This window comes from Myxine glutinosa, chromosome 5 (genome assembly GCF_964187855.1).
Source record: "Myxine glutinosa chromosome 5, kmMyxGlut1.1, whole genome shotgun sequence".
Classification (NCBI taxonomy): Eukaryota; Metazoa; Chordata; class Myxini; order Myxiniformes; family Myxinidae; genus Myxine; species Myxine glutinosa.
Window position 1 is genome coordinate 176,565,745 of NC_136265.1, and position 17,221 is coordinate 176,582,965.

At 44.1% G+C, this 17,221-nt stretch overlaps 1 protein-coding gene across 5 annotated transcripts in view; it reads left to right on the plus strand.

Moving 5' to 3' along the window:
- LOC137426687 (ADP-ribosylation factor-binding protein GGA1) overlaps positions 1 to 17,221 on the plus strand; it is a 66,761-nt gene that overhangs the window by 20,074 nt on the left and 29,466 nt on the right. For all 5 annotated transcript variants that reach the window (XM_078779122.1, XM_078779121.1, XM_078779123.1 and 2 more), the window contains 2 exons: positions 4,239 to 4,314; positions 8,629 to 8,727. In XM_078779122.1, coding sequence (XP_078635248.1) covers positions 8,644 to 8,727 — 84 coding nt within the window. In that variant the 5' untranslated portion in view covers positions 4,239 to 4,314; positions 8,629 to 8,643. The remainder of the gene's footprint in view (positions 1 to 4,238; positions 4,315 to 8,628; positions 8,728 to 17,221) is intronic.

Here is a 17,221-nt window from a genome sequence, read left to right on the forward strand (position 1 = left end):
CAGCTCTCTCTGTGCTCTGTCCCCCAAATATTCCTACAGGTCGCACAAGATCTGCCAGCAACCCTCTGATGGTTAAACTGCCGAAATCTCGGCTCTCTGCTCACCTTCACTCTTTCATTCCTCTTTTCTCCCGCCTGTGGAACAAACTCCCACACTCCCTTCAATCCCTCTCCTCCCTCCAGGTCTTTAAAACAGCTGTTCACCACCATCTCTTATCTTCCCCCATCCATAACCTTGATCTTTTCTACCCCCACTAATTCACCCCAGATCCACCTTGTTTGAAATTCCAACTTATTTCCTGGAAATCCTGGCAGTGTCCATATGTTTATACCTCTCCCACCCCCCCCCCCCCCTTCACATGCCTCCCCCCCTTCACATGCCTCCCCCCCTTCACATGCCTCCCCCCCAAAGCCCTCTCCCTCCCACAGATCTCTCGATGTCTCCATGTCTCTCGGTCCCTGCTCTCAAATGTTGTGTTTGTGTCCTTCCCCCTCTCTCCCCATCTTGTCTACCGCTCCCGATGTTATTTGTTTTATGTGTCTGTTTGTCTTTCTGTGTGATTAATGTTCGCTCTTTCACGAGCCTCGATCTTGTATACAAAAAAAAAAAAAAAAAATGTCTCCATTTAAAACTACATGTTATCTCCTAATGTCTCCATTTAAAACTACATGTTATCTCCTAATGTCTCCATTTAAAACTACATGTTATCTCCTAATGTCTCCATTTAAAACTACATGTTATCTCCTAATGTCTCCATTTAAAACTACATGTTATCTCCTAATGTCTCCATTTAAAACTACATGTTATCTCCTAATGTCTCCATTTAAAACTACATGTTATCTCCTAATGTCTCCATTTAAAACTTAATGGTATCTCCTTATGTCTCCATTTAAAACTACATGTTATCTCCTAATGTCTCCATTTAAAACTACATGTTATCTCCTAATGTCTCCATTTAAAACTACATGTTATCTCCTAATGTCTCCATTTAAAACTACATGTTATCTCCTAATGTCTCCATTTAAAACTTAATGGTATCTCCTAATGTCTCCGTTTAAAACTACATGTTATCTCCTAATGTCTCCATTTAAAACTATATGTTATCTCCTCATGTCTCCATTTAAAACTTAATGGTATCTCCTAATGTCTCAATTTAAAACTACATGTTATCTCCTAATGTCTCCATTTAAAACTACATGTTATCTCCTAATGTCTCCATTTAAAACTACATGTTATCTCCTAATGTCCCCATTTAAAACTACATGTTATCTCCTAATGTCTCCATTTAAAACTACATGTTATCTCCTAATGTCTCCATTTAAAACTACATGTTATCTCCTCATGTCTCCATTTAAAACTACATGTTATCTCCTAATGTCTCCATTTAAAACTTAATGGTATCTCCTTATGTCTCCATTTAAAACTTAATAGTATCTCCTTATGTCTCCATTTAAAACTACATGTTATCTCCTCATGTCTCCATTTAAAACTTAATAGTATCTCCTAATGTCTCCATTTAAAACTACATGTTATCTCCTAATGTCTCCATTTAAAACTACATGTTATCTCCTAATGTCTCCATTTAAAACTACATGTTATCTCCTAATGTCTCCATTTAAAACTACATGTTATCTCCTAATGTCTCCATTTAAAACTACATGTTATCTCCTAATGTCTCCATTTAAAACTACATGTTATCTCCTAATGTCTCCATTTAAAACTACATGTTATCTCCTAATGTCTCCATTTAAAACTTAATGGTATCTCCTTATGTCTCCATTTAAAACTACATGTTATCTCCTAATGTCTCCATTTAAAACTACATGTTATCTCCTAATGTCTCCATTTAAAACTACATGTTATCTCCTAATGTCTCCATTTAAAACTACATGTTATCTCCTAATGTCTCCATTTAAAACTTAATGGTATCTCCTAATGTCTCCGTTTAAAACTACATGTTATCTCCTAATGTCTCCATTTAAAACTACATGTTATCTCCTCATGTCTCCATTTAAAACTTAATGGTATCTCCTAATGTCTCAGTTTAAAACTACATGTTATCTCCTAATGTCTCCATTTAAAACTACATGTTATCTCCTAATGTCTCCATTTAAAACTACATGTTATCTCCTAATGTCCCCATTTAAAACTACATGTTATCTCCTAATGTCTCCATTTAAAACTACATGTTATCTCCTAATGTCTCCATTTAAAACTACATGTTATCTCCTCATGTCTCCATTTAAAACTACATGTTATCTCCTAATGTCTCCATTTAAAACTTAATGGTATCTCCTTATGTCTCCATTTAAAACTTAATAGTATCTCCTTATGTCTCCATTTAAAACTACATGTTATCTCCTCATGTCTCCATTTAAAACTTAATAGTATCTCCTAATGTCTCCATTTAAAACTACATGTTATCTCCTAATGTCTCCATTTAAAACTACATGTTATCTCCTAATGTCTCCATTTAAAACTTAATGGTATCTCCTAATGTCTCCATTTAAAACTACATGTTATCTCCTAATGTCTCCATTTAAAACTACATGTTATCTCCTAATGTCTCCATTTAAAACTACATGTTATCTCCTAATGTCTCCATTTAAAACTTCATGGTATCTCCCTTATGTCTCCATTTAAAACTTCATGTTATCTCCTAATGTCTCCATTTAAAACTTAATGGTATCTCCTAATGTCTCCATTTAAAACTACATGTTATCTCCTAATGTCTCCATTTAAAACTTAATAGTATCTCCTTATGTCTCCATTTAAAACTTAATAGTATCTCCTAATGTCTCCATTTAAAACTACATGTTATCTCCTAATGTCTCCATTTAAAACTACATGTTATCTCCTAATGTCTCCATTTAAAACTACATGTTATCTCCTAATGTCTCCATTTAAAACTACATGTTATCTCCTAATGTCTCCATTTAAAACTACATGTTATCTCCTCATGTCTCCATTTAAAACTACATGTTATCTCCTAATGTCTCCATTTAAAACTTAATAGTATCTCCTAATGTCTCCATTTAAAACTACATGTTATCTCCTAATGTCTCCATTTAAAACTACATGGTATCTCCTAATGTCTCCATTTAAAACTACATGTTATCTCCTCATGTCTCCATTTAAAACTACATGTTATCTCCTAATGTCTCCATTTAAAACTACATGTTATCTCCTAATGTCTCCATTTAAAACTACATGTTATCTCCTAATGTCTCCATTTAAAACTACATGTTATCTCCTCATGTCTCCATTTAAAACTACATGTTATCTCCTAATGTCTCCATTTAAAACTTAATAGTATCTCCTAATGTCTCCATTTAAAACTACATGTTATCTCCTAATGTCTCCATTTAAAACTACATGGTATCTCCTAATGTCTCCATTTAAAACTACATGGTATCTCCTTATGTCTCCATTTAAAACTACATGTTATCTCCTAATGTCTCCATTTAAAACTACATGTTATCTCCTAATGTCTCCATTTAAAACTACATGTTATCTCCTCATGTCTCCATTTAAAACTACATGTTATCTCCTAATGTCTCCATTTAAAACTACATGTTATCTCCTAATGTCTCCATTTAAAACTACATGTTATCTCCTCATGTCTCCATTTAAAACTACATGTTATCTCCTAATGTCTCCATTTAAAACTACATGTTATCTCCTAATGTCTCCATTTAAAACTTAATAGTATCTCCTAATGTCTCAATTTCAAACTACATGTTATCTCGTGATCTCGGGAAAAAAATAACAAAAATAAATATTAAAATCTCCATTCATTTAAAACTACATGTATATCTCCTGGTGCACGTTTGGTGCCCGGTCATGACGTCATTCAGCGTCTGGAGATGGAATAGTAAAGGAGTGGGGTACACCAGCAACTCTTCAACAAGGCAATTCCAGAGCAGGTATCCTCAGCTTTTGAAGACAGCTTCTCAGAGCAGACAAGATGTCATCTGACGTTTAAGGAACCAGGAACTGTAACCGTTCTGATCCAGAAATGGCTTTGTTCTTTTATATGCACTGGCAGTCGGAGAATGGGTCAGTTGACATATTCTAATTACAGCTACTCTTGCCAACATTCCCGTATACCTGCTAATGTGAATTATTTACTTTTATGTCCATATTTTGATTTATATGAGAGCACCTTGCACGGTGGCACACTTTTGGCAAGACTTTGTTTATTGACCTTGTTTTGCCCTCCTTGTGTTCTGCCATAGACCTCAGATCGCGACTCGTCTTTTGTCTCTCAAAATCCAGTCTCCACGGCAATGGGAAGCGTTGCAAGCACTTACAGTAAGTCAATTGGGCTTTGGCAAGAACGGCTATGCTGATTGTAATGAGCTTGTGTTGTGCAAGCCATTTAAAGAAGCCTGGGAAGTCTTCAGCATCGGAATAATTTCCAACATCCTTTTAGCTGTTGTTGACTTTAATGTGTGATCGTTGTTTGTAATGCCTGAGTTCAGCTGAGTTTATCTCTTCGGCTGAAAATTTTCTGTATTTATGAACCGGGGTTCACCAGGGTATTGTCTTAAAGACACCCTTCCTTCAACCCCTCGCCCTCCCTCTGCTCCTCGCTTTCCCTCTGTCCTCCTCGCTTTCCCTCTGTCCTCCTCGCTTTCCCTCTGCCCCCCCGCTTTACCTCTGCCCCCCTGCTTTCCTTCTTCCCTCCCCCTGCTTTCCCTCTCCCCCCCCCCCGCTTTCCCTCTTCTCCCCCCCCCGCTTTCCCTCTGCCCCTTGCTTTCCCTCTGCCCCCCTCGCTTTCCCTCTGCTCCCCTCGCTTTCCCTCTGCCATCCTCGCTTTCCCTCTGCCATCCTCGCTTTCCCTCTGCCCCCATGGCTTTCCATCTGCCCCCCTCGCTTTCCCTTTGCCCCCCTCACTTTCCCTCTGCCCCCATTGCTTTCCCTCTGCCCCCATTGCTTTCCCTCTGCCCCCTCGCTTTCCCTCTGCCCCCCTCGCTTTCTCTCTGCCCCCCTTGCTTTCCCTCTGCCCCCCTCGCTTTCCCTCTGCCCCCCTCGCTTTCCCTCTGCCCCCTCGCTTTCCCTCTTCTCCTCGCTTTCCCTCTGCCCCTCGCTTTCCCTCTTCCCCCTCGCTTTCCCTCTGCCCCTCGCTTTCCCTCTGCCCCTCGCTTTCCCTCTGCCCCTCGCTTTCCCTCTGCCCCTCGCTTTCCCTCTGCCCCTCGCTTTCCCTCTGCCCCTCGCTTTCCCTCTGCCCCTCGCTTTCCCTCTGCCCCTCGCTTTCCCTCTGCCCCTCGCTTTCCCTCTGCCCCTCGCTTTCCCTCTGCCCCTCGCTTTCCCTCTGCCCCTCGCTTTCCCTCTACCCCTCGCTTTCCCTCTTCCCCCCCCCCCCGCTTTCCCTCTTCTCCCCCCCCCCCGCTTTCCCTCTGCCCCTTGCTTTCCCTCTGCCCCCCTCGCTTTCCCTCTGCCCCCATGGCTTTCCATCTGCCCCCCTCGCTTTCCCTTTGCCCCCATTGCTTTCCCTCTGCCCCCATTGCTTTCCCTCTGTCCCCCATTGCTTTCCCTCTGCCCCCCTCGCTTTCCCTCTGCCCCCCTCGCTTTCCCTCTGCCCCCTCGCTTTCCCTCTTCCCCTCACTTTCCCTCTGCCCCTCGCTTTCCCTCTGCCCCTCGCTTTCCCTCTGCCCCTCGCTTTCCCTCTTCCCCCACGCTTTCCCTCTGACCCCCGCTTTCCCTCTGCCCCCCCGCTTTCCCTCTGCTGCTCGCTTTTCCTCTGCCCTCCTCGCTTTTCCTCTGCCCTCCTCGCTTTTCCTCTGCCCCGCTCGCTTTTCCTCTGCTCCTCTCGCTTTCCCCTCTGCCCCTCTCGCTTTCCCCCTGCCCCTCTCGCTTTCCCTCTGCCCCTCTCGCTTTCCCTCTGCCCCTCTCGCTTTCCCTCTGCCGCTCGCTTTTCCTCTGCTCCTCTCGCTTTCCCCTCTGCCCCTCTCGCTTTCCCCCTGCCCCTCTCGCTTTCCCCCTGCCCCTCTCGCTTTCCCTCTGCCCCTCTCGGTTTCCCTCTGCCCCTCTCGCTTTCCCTCTGCCCCTCTCGCTTTCCCTCTGCCCCTCTCACTTTCCCTCTGCCCCTCTCGCTTTTCCTCTGCCCCTCTCGCTTTTCCTCTGCCCCTCTCGCTTTCCCTCTGCCCCTCTCGCTTTCCCTCTGCCCCTCTCGCTTTCCCTCTGCCGCTCTCGCTTTCCCTCGGCCCCTCTCGCTTTCCCTCGGCTCCTCTCGCTTTCCATCGGCCCCTCTCGCTTTCCCTCGGCCCCTCTCGCTTTCCCTAGGCTCCTCTCGCTTTCCCTCTGCTCCTCTCGCTTTCCCTCTGCTCCTCTCGCTTTCCCTCTGCCCCTCTCGCTTTCCCTCTGCCCCTCTCGCTTTCCCTCTGCCCCTCTCGCTTTCCCTCTGCCCCTCTCGCTTTCCCTCTGCCCCTCTCGCTTTCCCTCTGCCCCTCTCGCTTTCCCTCTGTTCCCCTAGCTTTCCCTCTGTCTCCCTCGCTTTCCCTCTGTCCCCCTCGCTTTCCCTCTGTCCCCCTCGCTTTCCCTCTGTCCCCCTCGCTTTCCCTCTGCCCCCCTCGCTTTCCCTCTGTCCCCTTCGCTTTCCCTCTGTCCCCCTCGCTTTCCCTCTGTCCCCCTCGCTTTCCCTCTGTTCCCCTCGCTTTCCCTCTGTCCCCCTCGCTTTCCCTCTGTCCCCTCGCTTTCCCTCTGTCCCCTCGCTTTCCCTCTGTCCCCTCGCTTTCCCTCTGTCCCCTCGCTTTCCCTCTGTCCCCTCGCTTTCCCTCTGTCCCCTCGCTTTCCCTCTGTCCCCCTCGCTTTCCCTCTGTCCCCCTCGCTTTCCCTCTGTCCCCTCGCGTTCCCTCTGTCCCCTCGCTTTTCCTCTGTCTCCCTCGCTTTCCCTCTGTCCCCTCGCTTTCCCTCTGTCCCCTCGCTTTCCCTCTGTCCCCTCGCTTTCCCTCTGTCCCCTCGCTTTCCCTCTGTCCCCTCGCTTTCCCTCTGTCCCCTCGCTTTCCCTCTGTCCCCTCGCTTTCCCTCTGTCCCCTCGCTTTCCCTCTGTCCCCTCGCTTTCCCTCTGTCCCCTCGCTTTCCCTCTGTCCCCTCGCTTTCCCTCTGTCTCCTCGCTTTTCCTCCGCTCCTCGCTTACCCTCCGCTCCTCGCTTTCCTTCGCTGAAAGTCTCTGCAACAGTGCCCTTTTTAAGTTGATGATGATGATTTATTAATTTTTTTAATTTGAGTGCAATGGATCAGAGTCCAGTGATGTGTTAAGTTATTTCTTGCTTTTTTGCAAGATATGGCAGAGCACTGGTATGGTTTTCCAGAGGACCTGGGTTCGATTCCTGGTCTGGGCATGTAATGTTCCCACATATATCAATTTAAAAATAACAATAAACTAGAACAATGCGACTGTGTCACCAATATGCCTCTGCATTTTTGAGATATCCTGCTATATTTTTGTCAACGGGGCGATGCCATCACTCTGCATATGTATGGGTTGGGGATCACGTTCGGTTTGTGAAGTTTCGTGTTGATCGGATAAGGTTCGTTTTTCTATCCAAGATGGCTGCCAAAGCACGTGACTTATGACATCATCATTTTCAAACTATATGCAACAGTGCTGTTGGATGATATTTGTAAAATTTAGCATCGATAGGGTGAGCAGTTTCAGAGATATAATTATTTAATATTTTCCTTCAATCCAATATGGCTGCCAAACCATGTGACCTATGATGTCATAAGTTTAATATTTCAATACAAATGGGTCATAGATCATGTGCATGCAATTTCAGATTTGTGGGATAAGGAATTCGATTAAAACATTTTTGGCTGGTATACCACTTCACCTATGATGTCATCATTATCATGCTTTTGTTCTCCATTGGGAGTACTTGCACAATGTGCCAAGTTTAACATTTTTCCATTCAGCTGTTTCTGCGAAATAATTTTTTAATTATTTGCTTTTAATCCAAGATGGCTGCCATATCACGTGACCTATGACGTCACAATTTTCATGAAAACATTCTGCATGGATGTCACTCCTACCCTGAAAGTTTTGTCTCAATTGGCCATATGGTTGCTGAGAAAAACTAGGTTTCGCCTGTACGGACGGACGGACGGGCGGGCAACTCGAAAACATAATGCCTCCAGCGACTTTGTCAGCGGAGACATAAAAACACAAGGTGGTGGGAATATTTGGGGGTTTAAAGAAGAATTAGAAAAAGATTGAAATAGTGACAGTTGTCGTTCAGCTGATGATAGACATGGCACAACAATATAAGGTTCTATGAGTTCAAGGGTTGCTTTACTTTACATGTATCTAATTTACCAAAATCTCTTTTTTTTAAATCTTTCTGACATTCAAAAAGCAATTTTCCTGTTTAAATGGCAGTCATTGTTACCATAAATTGAATATTTCATTTAATTTATCGATCGCACGTTTACCATTGTGCATTATTGTGCTGATATTGCCAAACTTTCTCCAACTATGAATTTAACTTTACCGTATCATGACGGACATATTGATGTCATTCAGTGCCCCAAACGTCCAACGTGTTTGTAAATGGGGATGTGATGCTCCTGGGACGGAGACTTTAAATTTTCTAAACGATCGTAACGACGTTTGCGAACCTGCAGGTGCTGGAGGCGTGTATGAAGAACTGTGGATCACGATTTCATGCTGAAGTGGGAAAGTTTCGCTTCCTGAACGAGCTTGTCAAAGTGGTCTCACCAAAGGTAAGGGTGAAGGACCACATTGTGATTTTTTAACTTTAGCTTTCATTGAGACTCACTTAGTTTTTGTTTGAATGAATAATCACAGCAAATGTACCTGTAAGATATTCGGTTGGAGGTAATTGTACATCACCCTCCTCCATCTATCTATAATTCCAGTAATCTCTGTCTGTACGTTTGTACGTCTGTTTGTCTGTGACCGCTGTTTCTCGACAACCACGGGTCCGATATACTTTTAACTTGCCAGGTATATTGCTGGGGACCCGAGGATGTGCCTTTTCAAGGTTTCATATTAATCGGACAATTACTTACCGAGCTATGTCCAAAAAACGATTCAACCAATCAGAGAGCAGCGAACGATCGCGTGTGCCGAACGTGGCGGACACACTCTGCCTCGGATGGCACATTTGAGAGCGTATTCATTTATTTCACGTTTGCAAACTATGTTGGCGCTATGTGGGCGTTAAACGATGTTTTAAAACTAATAAAAACGAATTTGCGATTCATTCGCTTTCCTGCGCGTTTGTGCACGCGATGGCGATTTCTTTACCAAACTCCGGAAGCCGTTCGCTTTGGACCAAACCATTTCATGTAAATAGAGGGGGGGGATATAATTTTAGATATAGATATAGTACGGGCAATGCCCTAGTCTCATCAAAGCCGACAGTCTTGGCCATTTTGACGATGTTACTTCGTGCTTTTGACACATCATTATTCACGCTGAAACCCTTAAAGCCATGAACAAGGTGAGGGCAAAGTTTCCCCAATACACCATTCATACAGGAACAGGTGACTTCCCTCCAAAACTCCTCAACATTACATAGAACATCCTGTATTTTAAAGGCATTCCAGAATTCCTTTACAGTCATCTGATCATTCATGTATCAGTTCATTTCACCTGCAAATCATTATCAGGTTTGCAAATGTTCTTTGGAGATAATACACCTTGAATGTAGCAATCGCTCCCTGGTCCTCATATCGCCTGTACGACCTCTTTCATACCGTCCGAAAACATCCATTTTTATTTCAATAGTATTTTTTTTTTTTCAATAGGAATTTGAGATTTTTATTTCAATAGGAAACGCATCACGACACGCACGATGCTAACATGGAGGGTTTCCTGAAACTGAGTGAGAGGGAAGTAATCGTGCCGGAATCCAGGTGTTATTTTTGTCCAGGTGTTTAGTTATCCAGGTGTTATTTATGTTATCCAGGTGTTATTAGTTGTATTTTGTCGAAATCCAGATTCCGTGCCAGAATCCAGGTGTCATCGCGAACACGTTTTCATGTTTTTCAGTGCGAAAATTTCATCGCAGCGTTTCTCACGCAGTCGTGTAATTCCAATAAATGGTATAAATGTCAGGCGCGCACCACTCCAAAAATGCGCAAACAAAACGTGCATAAAACGTGAGCTTACCGTACTGGAACTGCAATGTACGCCATTATCAGTGTGGTGACGTCACACACCAGAAAATCATAGTATGTTTTTATTTTTTCAATTTAAATCTTATGTTTTTTTTATTGTTTTTTTTTAAAGTAGCATTACATTCTATATATATTCGTTATTTAAACGTATCACAACGTATCCAGGCCCCTTCGTATTGTGGGCCTGGCACCAGGCACCATTGGAGTTATTGTAAACCCGGCCCTGGAGACCAGGTGGGTATTCCTGTCAATCATTCCTCACTCCTGTTTGTCAATAAATCAGAATTGACAGGAACGCAATGACACGTCGGGGTTACGGTGCATGACTCAAAGGGCAAAAACGTGCAACCGAGATCGCTTGTACTTACATCGTTTTACATAATTATTAAAACTCTAAACGTTCCCCGATATTATGTAGAATATATATCTACTGGTATATGTATGACAATTGGAAGATCATTGAAATTCAGCAATGATTGATTTTTTTGATTTTTTCCCCTATATCTGAGTATTAACCGCAACCCCAACTTTTAACTTTTTTGCCGATTAAAAAAGCGCGGTTAATACACCGGAAAATACGGTATATATACAATCAACATTGGGGGGATGCATGACATGCAGTGTTCGAAATAAGTGGTGGCCCCGATGCCAAATGCCACCGACAACTCCGTCAGGCCACCAAAACCTGGTCCTAGGTGGCCGGTGTGGCCACTTGTCAAAATCGTTGTTGTATTCGGTCGTTATTTATCATTGTGCAATCTTAACTAACTAAACTTGCCAAGGGGTGTTCGGGTCATAATGCAAAGGTTGTAGTGATGTCATTTGCTCCCCTCACCCGGAGTTATGGAGTTCGGGCGACGCAAATTATCTTTGTAAATGCGTACCATGTATCGCCGGGAGTGGTGGACGAGGGTATTTAAAATAACGCTTCAGAATCCTCAATTGTATCACAAGTAAGAGGTCTCCATGTTATTTTCACATTCACTTTGGTTACGTTGCTTTGGGCTTCCCTTGACTGCAAAAGATCTGGAGGAATTCCAGTTTTATCACCTGTTTCCACATTGGGAAGGTGTATATATAGCAGCTTGAACGTTTGTTCCACCTTTTGGCATTTTTCAATGGCCACTTCAAATGCTACAATAATATAACTGTACAATAATTGGCAGTAATAAAAAGAACAGCGTGATCCCCCCTGACCGCTCCCGTGTATATATTTTTACGCGTTTATAATAACGGTAACCCCATAATCATAATGATTAATCTCCCCCGACATGCCGGCCGGTAAATAAACTTGCGCAAAAATCTGATCGAGGTGTGTCCACGTGTCACATCGCTTGCCAAGCCAGCCGTCCCTTATCAACCGTTTCCATGGAGCCGAGTGCTAGCTTGAGTGCTTAAGCCACTTGGCGAGCGCTCTACAAGCTGCTTGGTAATGGAACACACCAACTGGTATCTATACCTGGAGCGAACCCCGCTGTGGTCATATGTAGGTAGTGAGTGGCGTCATTACATCCATATTGGATTACCATCGCCCAGGTAGGCTGTTCGTTTCAGTTAAAAACATTGTGTTCATGTTCAGTGTTCTGTTTTGCTTTCGGCTGCAATCACAGAAATTCCCGCGAGTTGAAAGTGACAAAAATCGTCACTTTTCATAAGTAAGGAAACTTTATTTTATATTAAATAAGATTTTGAAATGTTTAACGATGTTATTATTATTTATTTATTTTTTGTTTGGCTCTTGGCGGTGAAGTTTCAACTCTATAGTATTTGCCTGATCACCGTCACCGATTCGGCCTTTGTTTATGTCGATGTGTTTAATTTATCATGGGAACGTAAATTTTTATAATCACCAGTAAAGTGTTTCACCGTGATATTGAGTGCGTGCGTGCGTGCGTGCGTGTGTGTCGTTAGTTAACTCCTTATGCGGGTTTCAGGGGGTGCAACGGAGTCCTCCCAGGTTTCAATGTATCCATCGTCGTATGTGTGTGTGTGTCATTGGTTTTTAACTCCCTATGCAGGATTCAGGGGGTGCAACGGAGTCCTCCCAGGTCTCAATGTATCCATCATCGTGTGTGTGTGTCGGTGTGTGTCGTTGGTTCTTAACTCCATATGCGGGTTTCTATTTGCTTTTTCTTCTTTCTTTCTCGATGCTTAAAAAAACAACAAATAAAGCGGCAGTTCCTGGATGATTATCAACTTGCAGTTTACCCTCCTACCCCTACCTCCTCTCCCTCCCAACCACACTTTCATTCCATTTTATTGGGGCACTGAGACTCAGTTATTCTTGCAGACCAACTCAACTTGACGCTTCTGACTCACTAAAATCAGACTGTCATCACAAGGCTCAAAAGGAAAACAAACAAAAGAGGAAAACAAATGTGAATCAATCTGTCAACGGAACCTGATAAAGTCCATATGCGTCCATATGCGTCCATATGCGTCCATATGCGTTGTTACGTGTTCCTCCCCGACCTCCTGGTATCGGTGTACCTCCGAACCCCGGGAGGAATCACGGCAGAAAAATATATACTACTCCGTGTCGAAATCAATAAGGAAACCACACCAATGGGTATAACAAACCAATAATATATTTAAAAACCACACAATAATAATATTACCAATAATGATGGCAAATCCAGACAATCAATATATCTTAGGTTGGTACCAACACTAAGTCACATAACTCACTGCGTTCCCGGGGACTGGAACAAAAACCCCTCAATGTCTCTATAACTCAACGGAGATGAGGCGACGGGGCAATGGCAAGTAAGGAGGTGTAGGCAAGGCATGGACTGTCACGTGATCCACACCAACAGCAAACGGGCAGTGGAAAGGGAACTCCCAAAGACATGATCCAGACGTGCACATGCACCGTTCAATCCGCGAACCGCAGTGCAATCTTCAAGCGCCGCTTTATGGCACAGCTGCCCCTGGAAAACCACCGGAGGATAAGCCCAGCCGATACGACAAAAACCTTTTCCGAGGAAGGTAGCGCGCGGGGCGAAATGGCGGACGGCTCTCACTCGAGCCACGGCCTCGCGGCGAAGATTCTCCGGAACCTCACGCCTGTATCTGACTTCGCAGGCTCTTCCACAACTCCAGCGATAACACCGATCGCACGAGATTCCTCTCAAGGACTCAAAGTTCCCTCGCCAGGTACGCTCGACCACACTAGGTACGGAGCTTTTTCAGAACGCCTCGTTTTCCCTCTCCTCACGCCTCTTCTTCTTCACTGCTTTTTCTCTCCCGGGTCGGTTTCCTGTATAATTTTACGTTAACCGTTTTAACTTTAGATAGCTGTTCTTGAATACTAAACCTTTTGAGAATAATAATAATACATGATATCAGAAACATGTCAAGTGGGTGAAAACCACAATAACGGAAGTTACGAATCCGTAACAGCGTCCATATGCGTTCGTGCTTATCACACTCTCAGCTATGCCTGTACCTCTTGCGTTCCAGCAAGGGAAGGGTATTCCAACATGGTGGCTGCTTGCCCTGTGACCATGTGCTGCAGCTGCGCTCCAGTTGTATATACAGCTCGGTGAACACACCCCAGCACATGTATGAGACCGAGCTTGGCTTGCACGCCCCTAACACCGCCTCGGGATATAGAAGCAAGGCCACGAGCTTGCAATATGCACGCATCACATTGTTAGCCGCATGCTCGTCACGAAAATTCAGTGTTAAATTAACTGTTCTTTACATCAAAATTTGATCCAATATTTTTTTCAACTGAGTCCATCAAATAAAAATACTCAAGTTTTACAGTGACATGTATTTTACAGTGACATTTACAGTGACATGTACAATTTTCAAGATTTCATGATTAAAATTATCTCATCAATAGCTGAAAGTTATGCAGAGGTAACGATTGTTTGGGAAAACGCAATAAATGGGTTAATATGTGAAGAGATGTTTCTTCAGCAAACATGAAAATTGTCCTTGTATTATTTTGCTGTAAGTACTTAGGCAGTTAAGACCGAAAAATATGGCGTATCGTTCATTTTTTCAGGAAAGCACCAAATTTGGCACAGCTGTAGTATGGACCGATACAATTGTTTTCCTGAGGGGCGCCCAAAAATTCAAAACCCCTGGTGGCCGCCATATTGAATTTCAACATGACTGCCCTCTGTGACCTATTTCCCTCAATAACTTCTATACTATGAGCGATAACACCACAGTTCCAGTGTCTTACCCCATGTTTTCATGGTCTCTGAATCCAATGGGATCAATTGCATAAAGATTGGCATCCATCATCTTTAATTTCAAGATGGCCGCCATGGTGTTTCCATTTTCCTTGAATCTCATAGTATTTTAGGTAGAATTTCAATTCCAAGTGATACACATTGTTTTATTGGTCTCTGATAACAATGGAATGGTATTAATTAATCAAAGTTACACACAGTTGCAGTTTTAACTTTAAATATTGTGGGCACTTGAAACGTGGAGGCTCTCGCACAGATGCGTAGTACGACAAGCACTGTCCATCGCAGTCACACAGTGATGTGCAGGGCAGATTTGCCCTGGAGCATTTACAGTTGCCTTTACAGGCCGACTTACAATGGCAGCTTGTAAGCTCTGAACATGCCTCCTGTATCAGTGGTATTGTGGTCCAAATTGGTGTCCAAGAAGTCCCTGTTTTCATCCAGCCCCAATCAGCTGGTGATGGAAGTTCTGGGTAGGGCACAAGTGCCTGACTCCATACGTGTCCAGCCTGAAAACATGCACGTTGTAGGTGTTGTTCGAAGGCGTCTGCTGTTGGGGGAAATGTGATCAATTGTTCTTGCCTTCTTCGTGAACAAGTGTCGGCGCATGTCATTCACTGTCTTTATCTCGGTAGTCCGGTCATAGAGGATGGCAACATATCTTTCTATGCTCTGTAGTTCCATAGTAATAGCGTCCACAGATGGCCTATAAGCGAGAGCATGAAAGGTCTGCATGATGCTAGGGTATGCCTCCCAAGCCTTCCAGGCTGTCTTTTTCCCAATTTGGGCAATAAATGACTGTGTTGCAGCCAGTGAAGGCATGAAATAATGGCAAAGACTCGGACTTCCTGCGGCCAAGGCCGGTGGCAATTTTATGGATGGCAAGGTAGCGGTAGCTTTTACCAGTGCCAATGGCAATCCAGAGTTCCTCCACACCGTGTGACTGGTAGGTAAAGTAGTGTGCTATTGCCAAGACCACAATACAAGACCAAGACCACTCATAGTATAGAAGTTATTGAGGGAAATAGGTCACAGAGGGCGGTCATGTTGAAATTCAATATGGCGGCCACCGGGGGTTCTGAATTTTTGGGTGCCCCTCAGGAAAACAATAATTGTATAGGTCCATACTACATCTGTGCCAAATTTGGTGCTTTCCTGAAAAAATGAACGATGCTTCCTCTTAACTGCTCTGCTAAAGTTAGTAGGTACATGATCGAGTGTTCTGTGATTACGAGTTGCGAGGTTGCTGGTATGAAAAGCACTGAAATTTGATCTGTAGATGTCGTGAAATACAACAACAACAACAACAACAGGCATTTTAAGGCCATTTTCCCTGCAAGAGCGGGGGTTAGCCTTGCGGTCCCCATGACAATATTCTCCATTTTGCCCTATTTTCTGCATCTCCCCTTGTTAACCCCCTTGCCCGCATTTCTTCTTCGACCATCTTTAGCCAAGTCTTTCTCGGTCTTCCCCGTCCTCTACTTCCCTTTACATTCATTTCCATCACTCTTCTCAACAAGTCACTTTCATCCTTCCTCAACACATGACCAAACCATCTCAAACTTTCCCTTCACAGCATCCATCACATGCTCTATTCCCATCATCTTTTGCAATTCATCATTTGTCTTCCTCTCTCTCAATGATACTCCACACATCCACCGAACCATTCGCATTTCCACCCTTTCCAGCCTTCGTTGCTGCTCTACGTTCATTACCCATGTCTCGCTCCCATAAATCATAACACTTCTCACACATGCAGCATACACCTTTCCCTTCAGCTTCAACGACACTCCCCTCCTCGTCAGCACGCCACTCAGTTCCCGAAACTTCTTCCATGCACATCTCACTCTTGCAACCGTTGCCGAGTCTGATCCACCTTCTCCATTCAGCATGTCTCCTAGGTAACAAAATGTTTTCACACCTTCCAGCTTCACGCCGTCTCCAAGATCCAACTGAACATTTCCTCCATCTGCAGCTCCCTCTGTGCACACCTTACTCTTGAATGTAACTGCCATACTAGTTAATGACCCTCTCAAACCGCTACATTTTTGATGAACCCACTCAGCGCACATTGTACATTGAATGGAATTCACTCCGACACCCTTCCTGCACACAGCAAACGACAACTTCCCAGTTCTTTCCACCTCACCACATGCTTTACCACTTGCCATCACCTTCGTTTTTCCGATATTCACCTTCAGACCTTTTGTCTCCATACATTGCTTCCAGTTGTTCATCTTCTCCTTCAGTCCATCCATACTTTCTGCAATCAACACCAGATCATCTGCATACAACATCTCTCACGGTAAACCCTCCTTTATGTTCCGAGCCAGCACCTCCATAACAGCTACAAATAGTAGTGGACTTAGTACCGACCCCTGATGCAATCCAACCTTCACCTCAAACTCACCACTGTTCCCGTCCATCCTTACAGCTGTGCGCGCTCTTTTGTACATTGCCATCACTACTCTGATCAACCATTCCTCCACTCCTAACTTCCTCAATGCCCATGTCACTACTTCACGTGGAACCCTATCGAATGCTTTCTCCAGATCAACAAACCCAAGAAACAACTTCTTCCTCTTCTCCATGTACTTCACCTGCAACTGCCTCACAATAAAAAGCGTGTCTGTCATTCCTCTTCCTGGCATAAATCCAAACTGCATTTCATCAATCTTCACTTTCTTCCTTATCCTCCTCTCCAACACCCTTTACAATACCTTCATTCCATGCTCCAATAACTTTTTCACTCGATTCGAGCCACAGTCCAGAGGGTCACCTTTCCGCTTGTATAGATGGACGAGGCTACTCGGTTCCCAATCCTCTGGAATGCGGCCCTCTTTCACCACAAGATTGCAGATCTC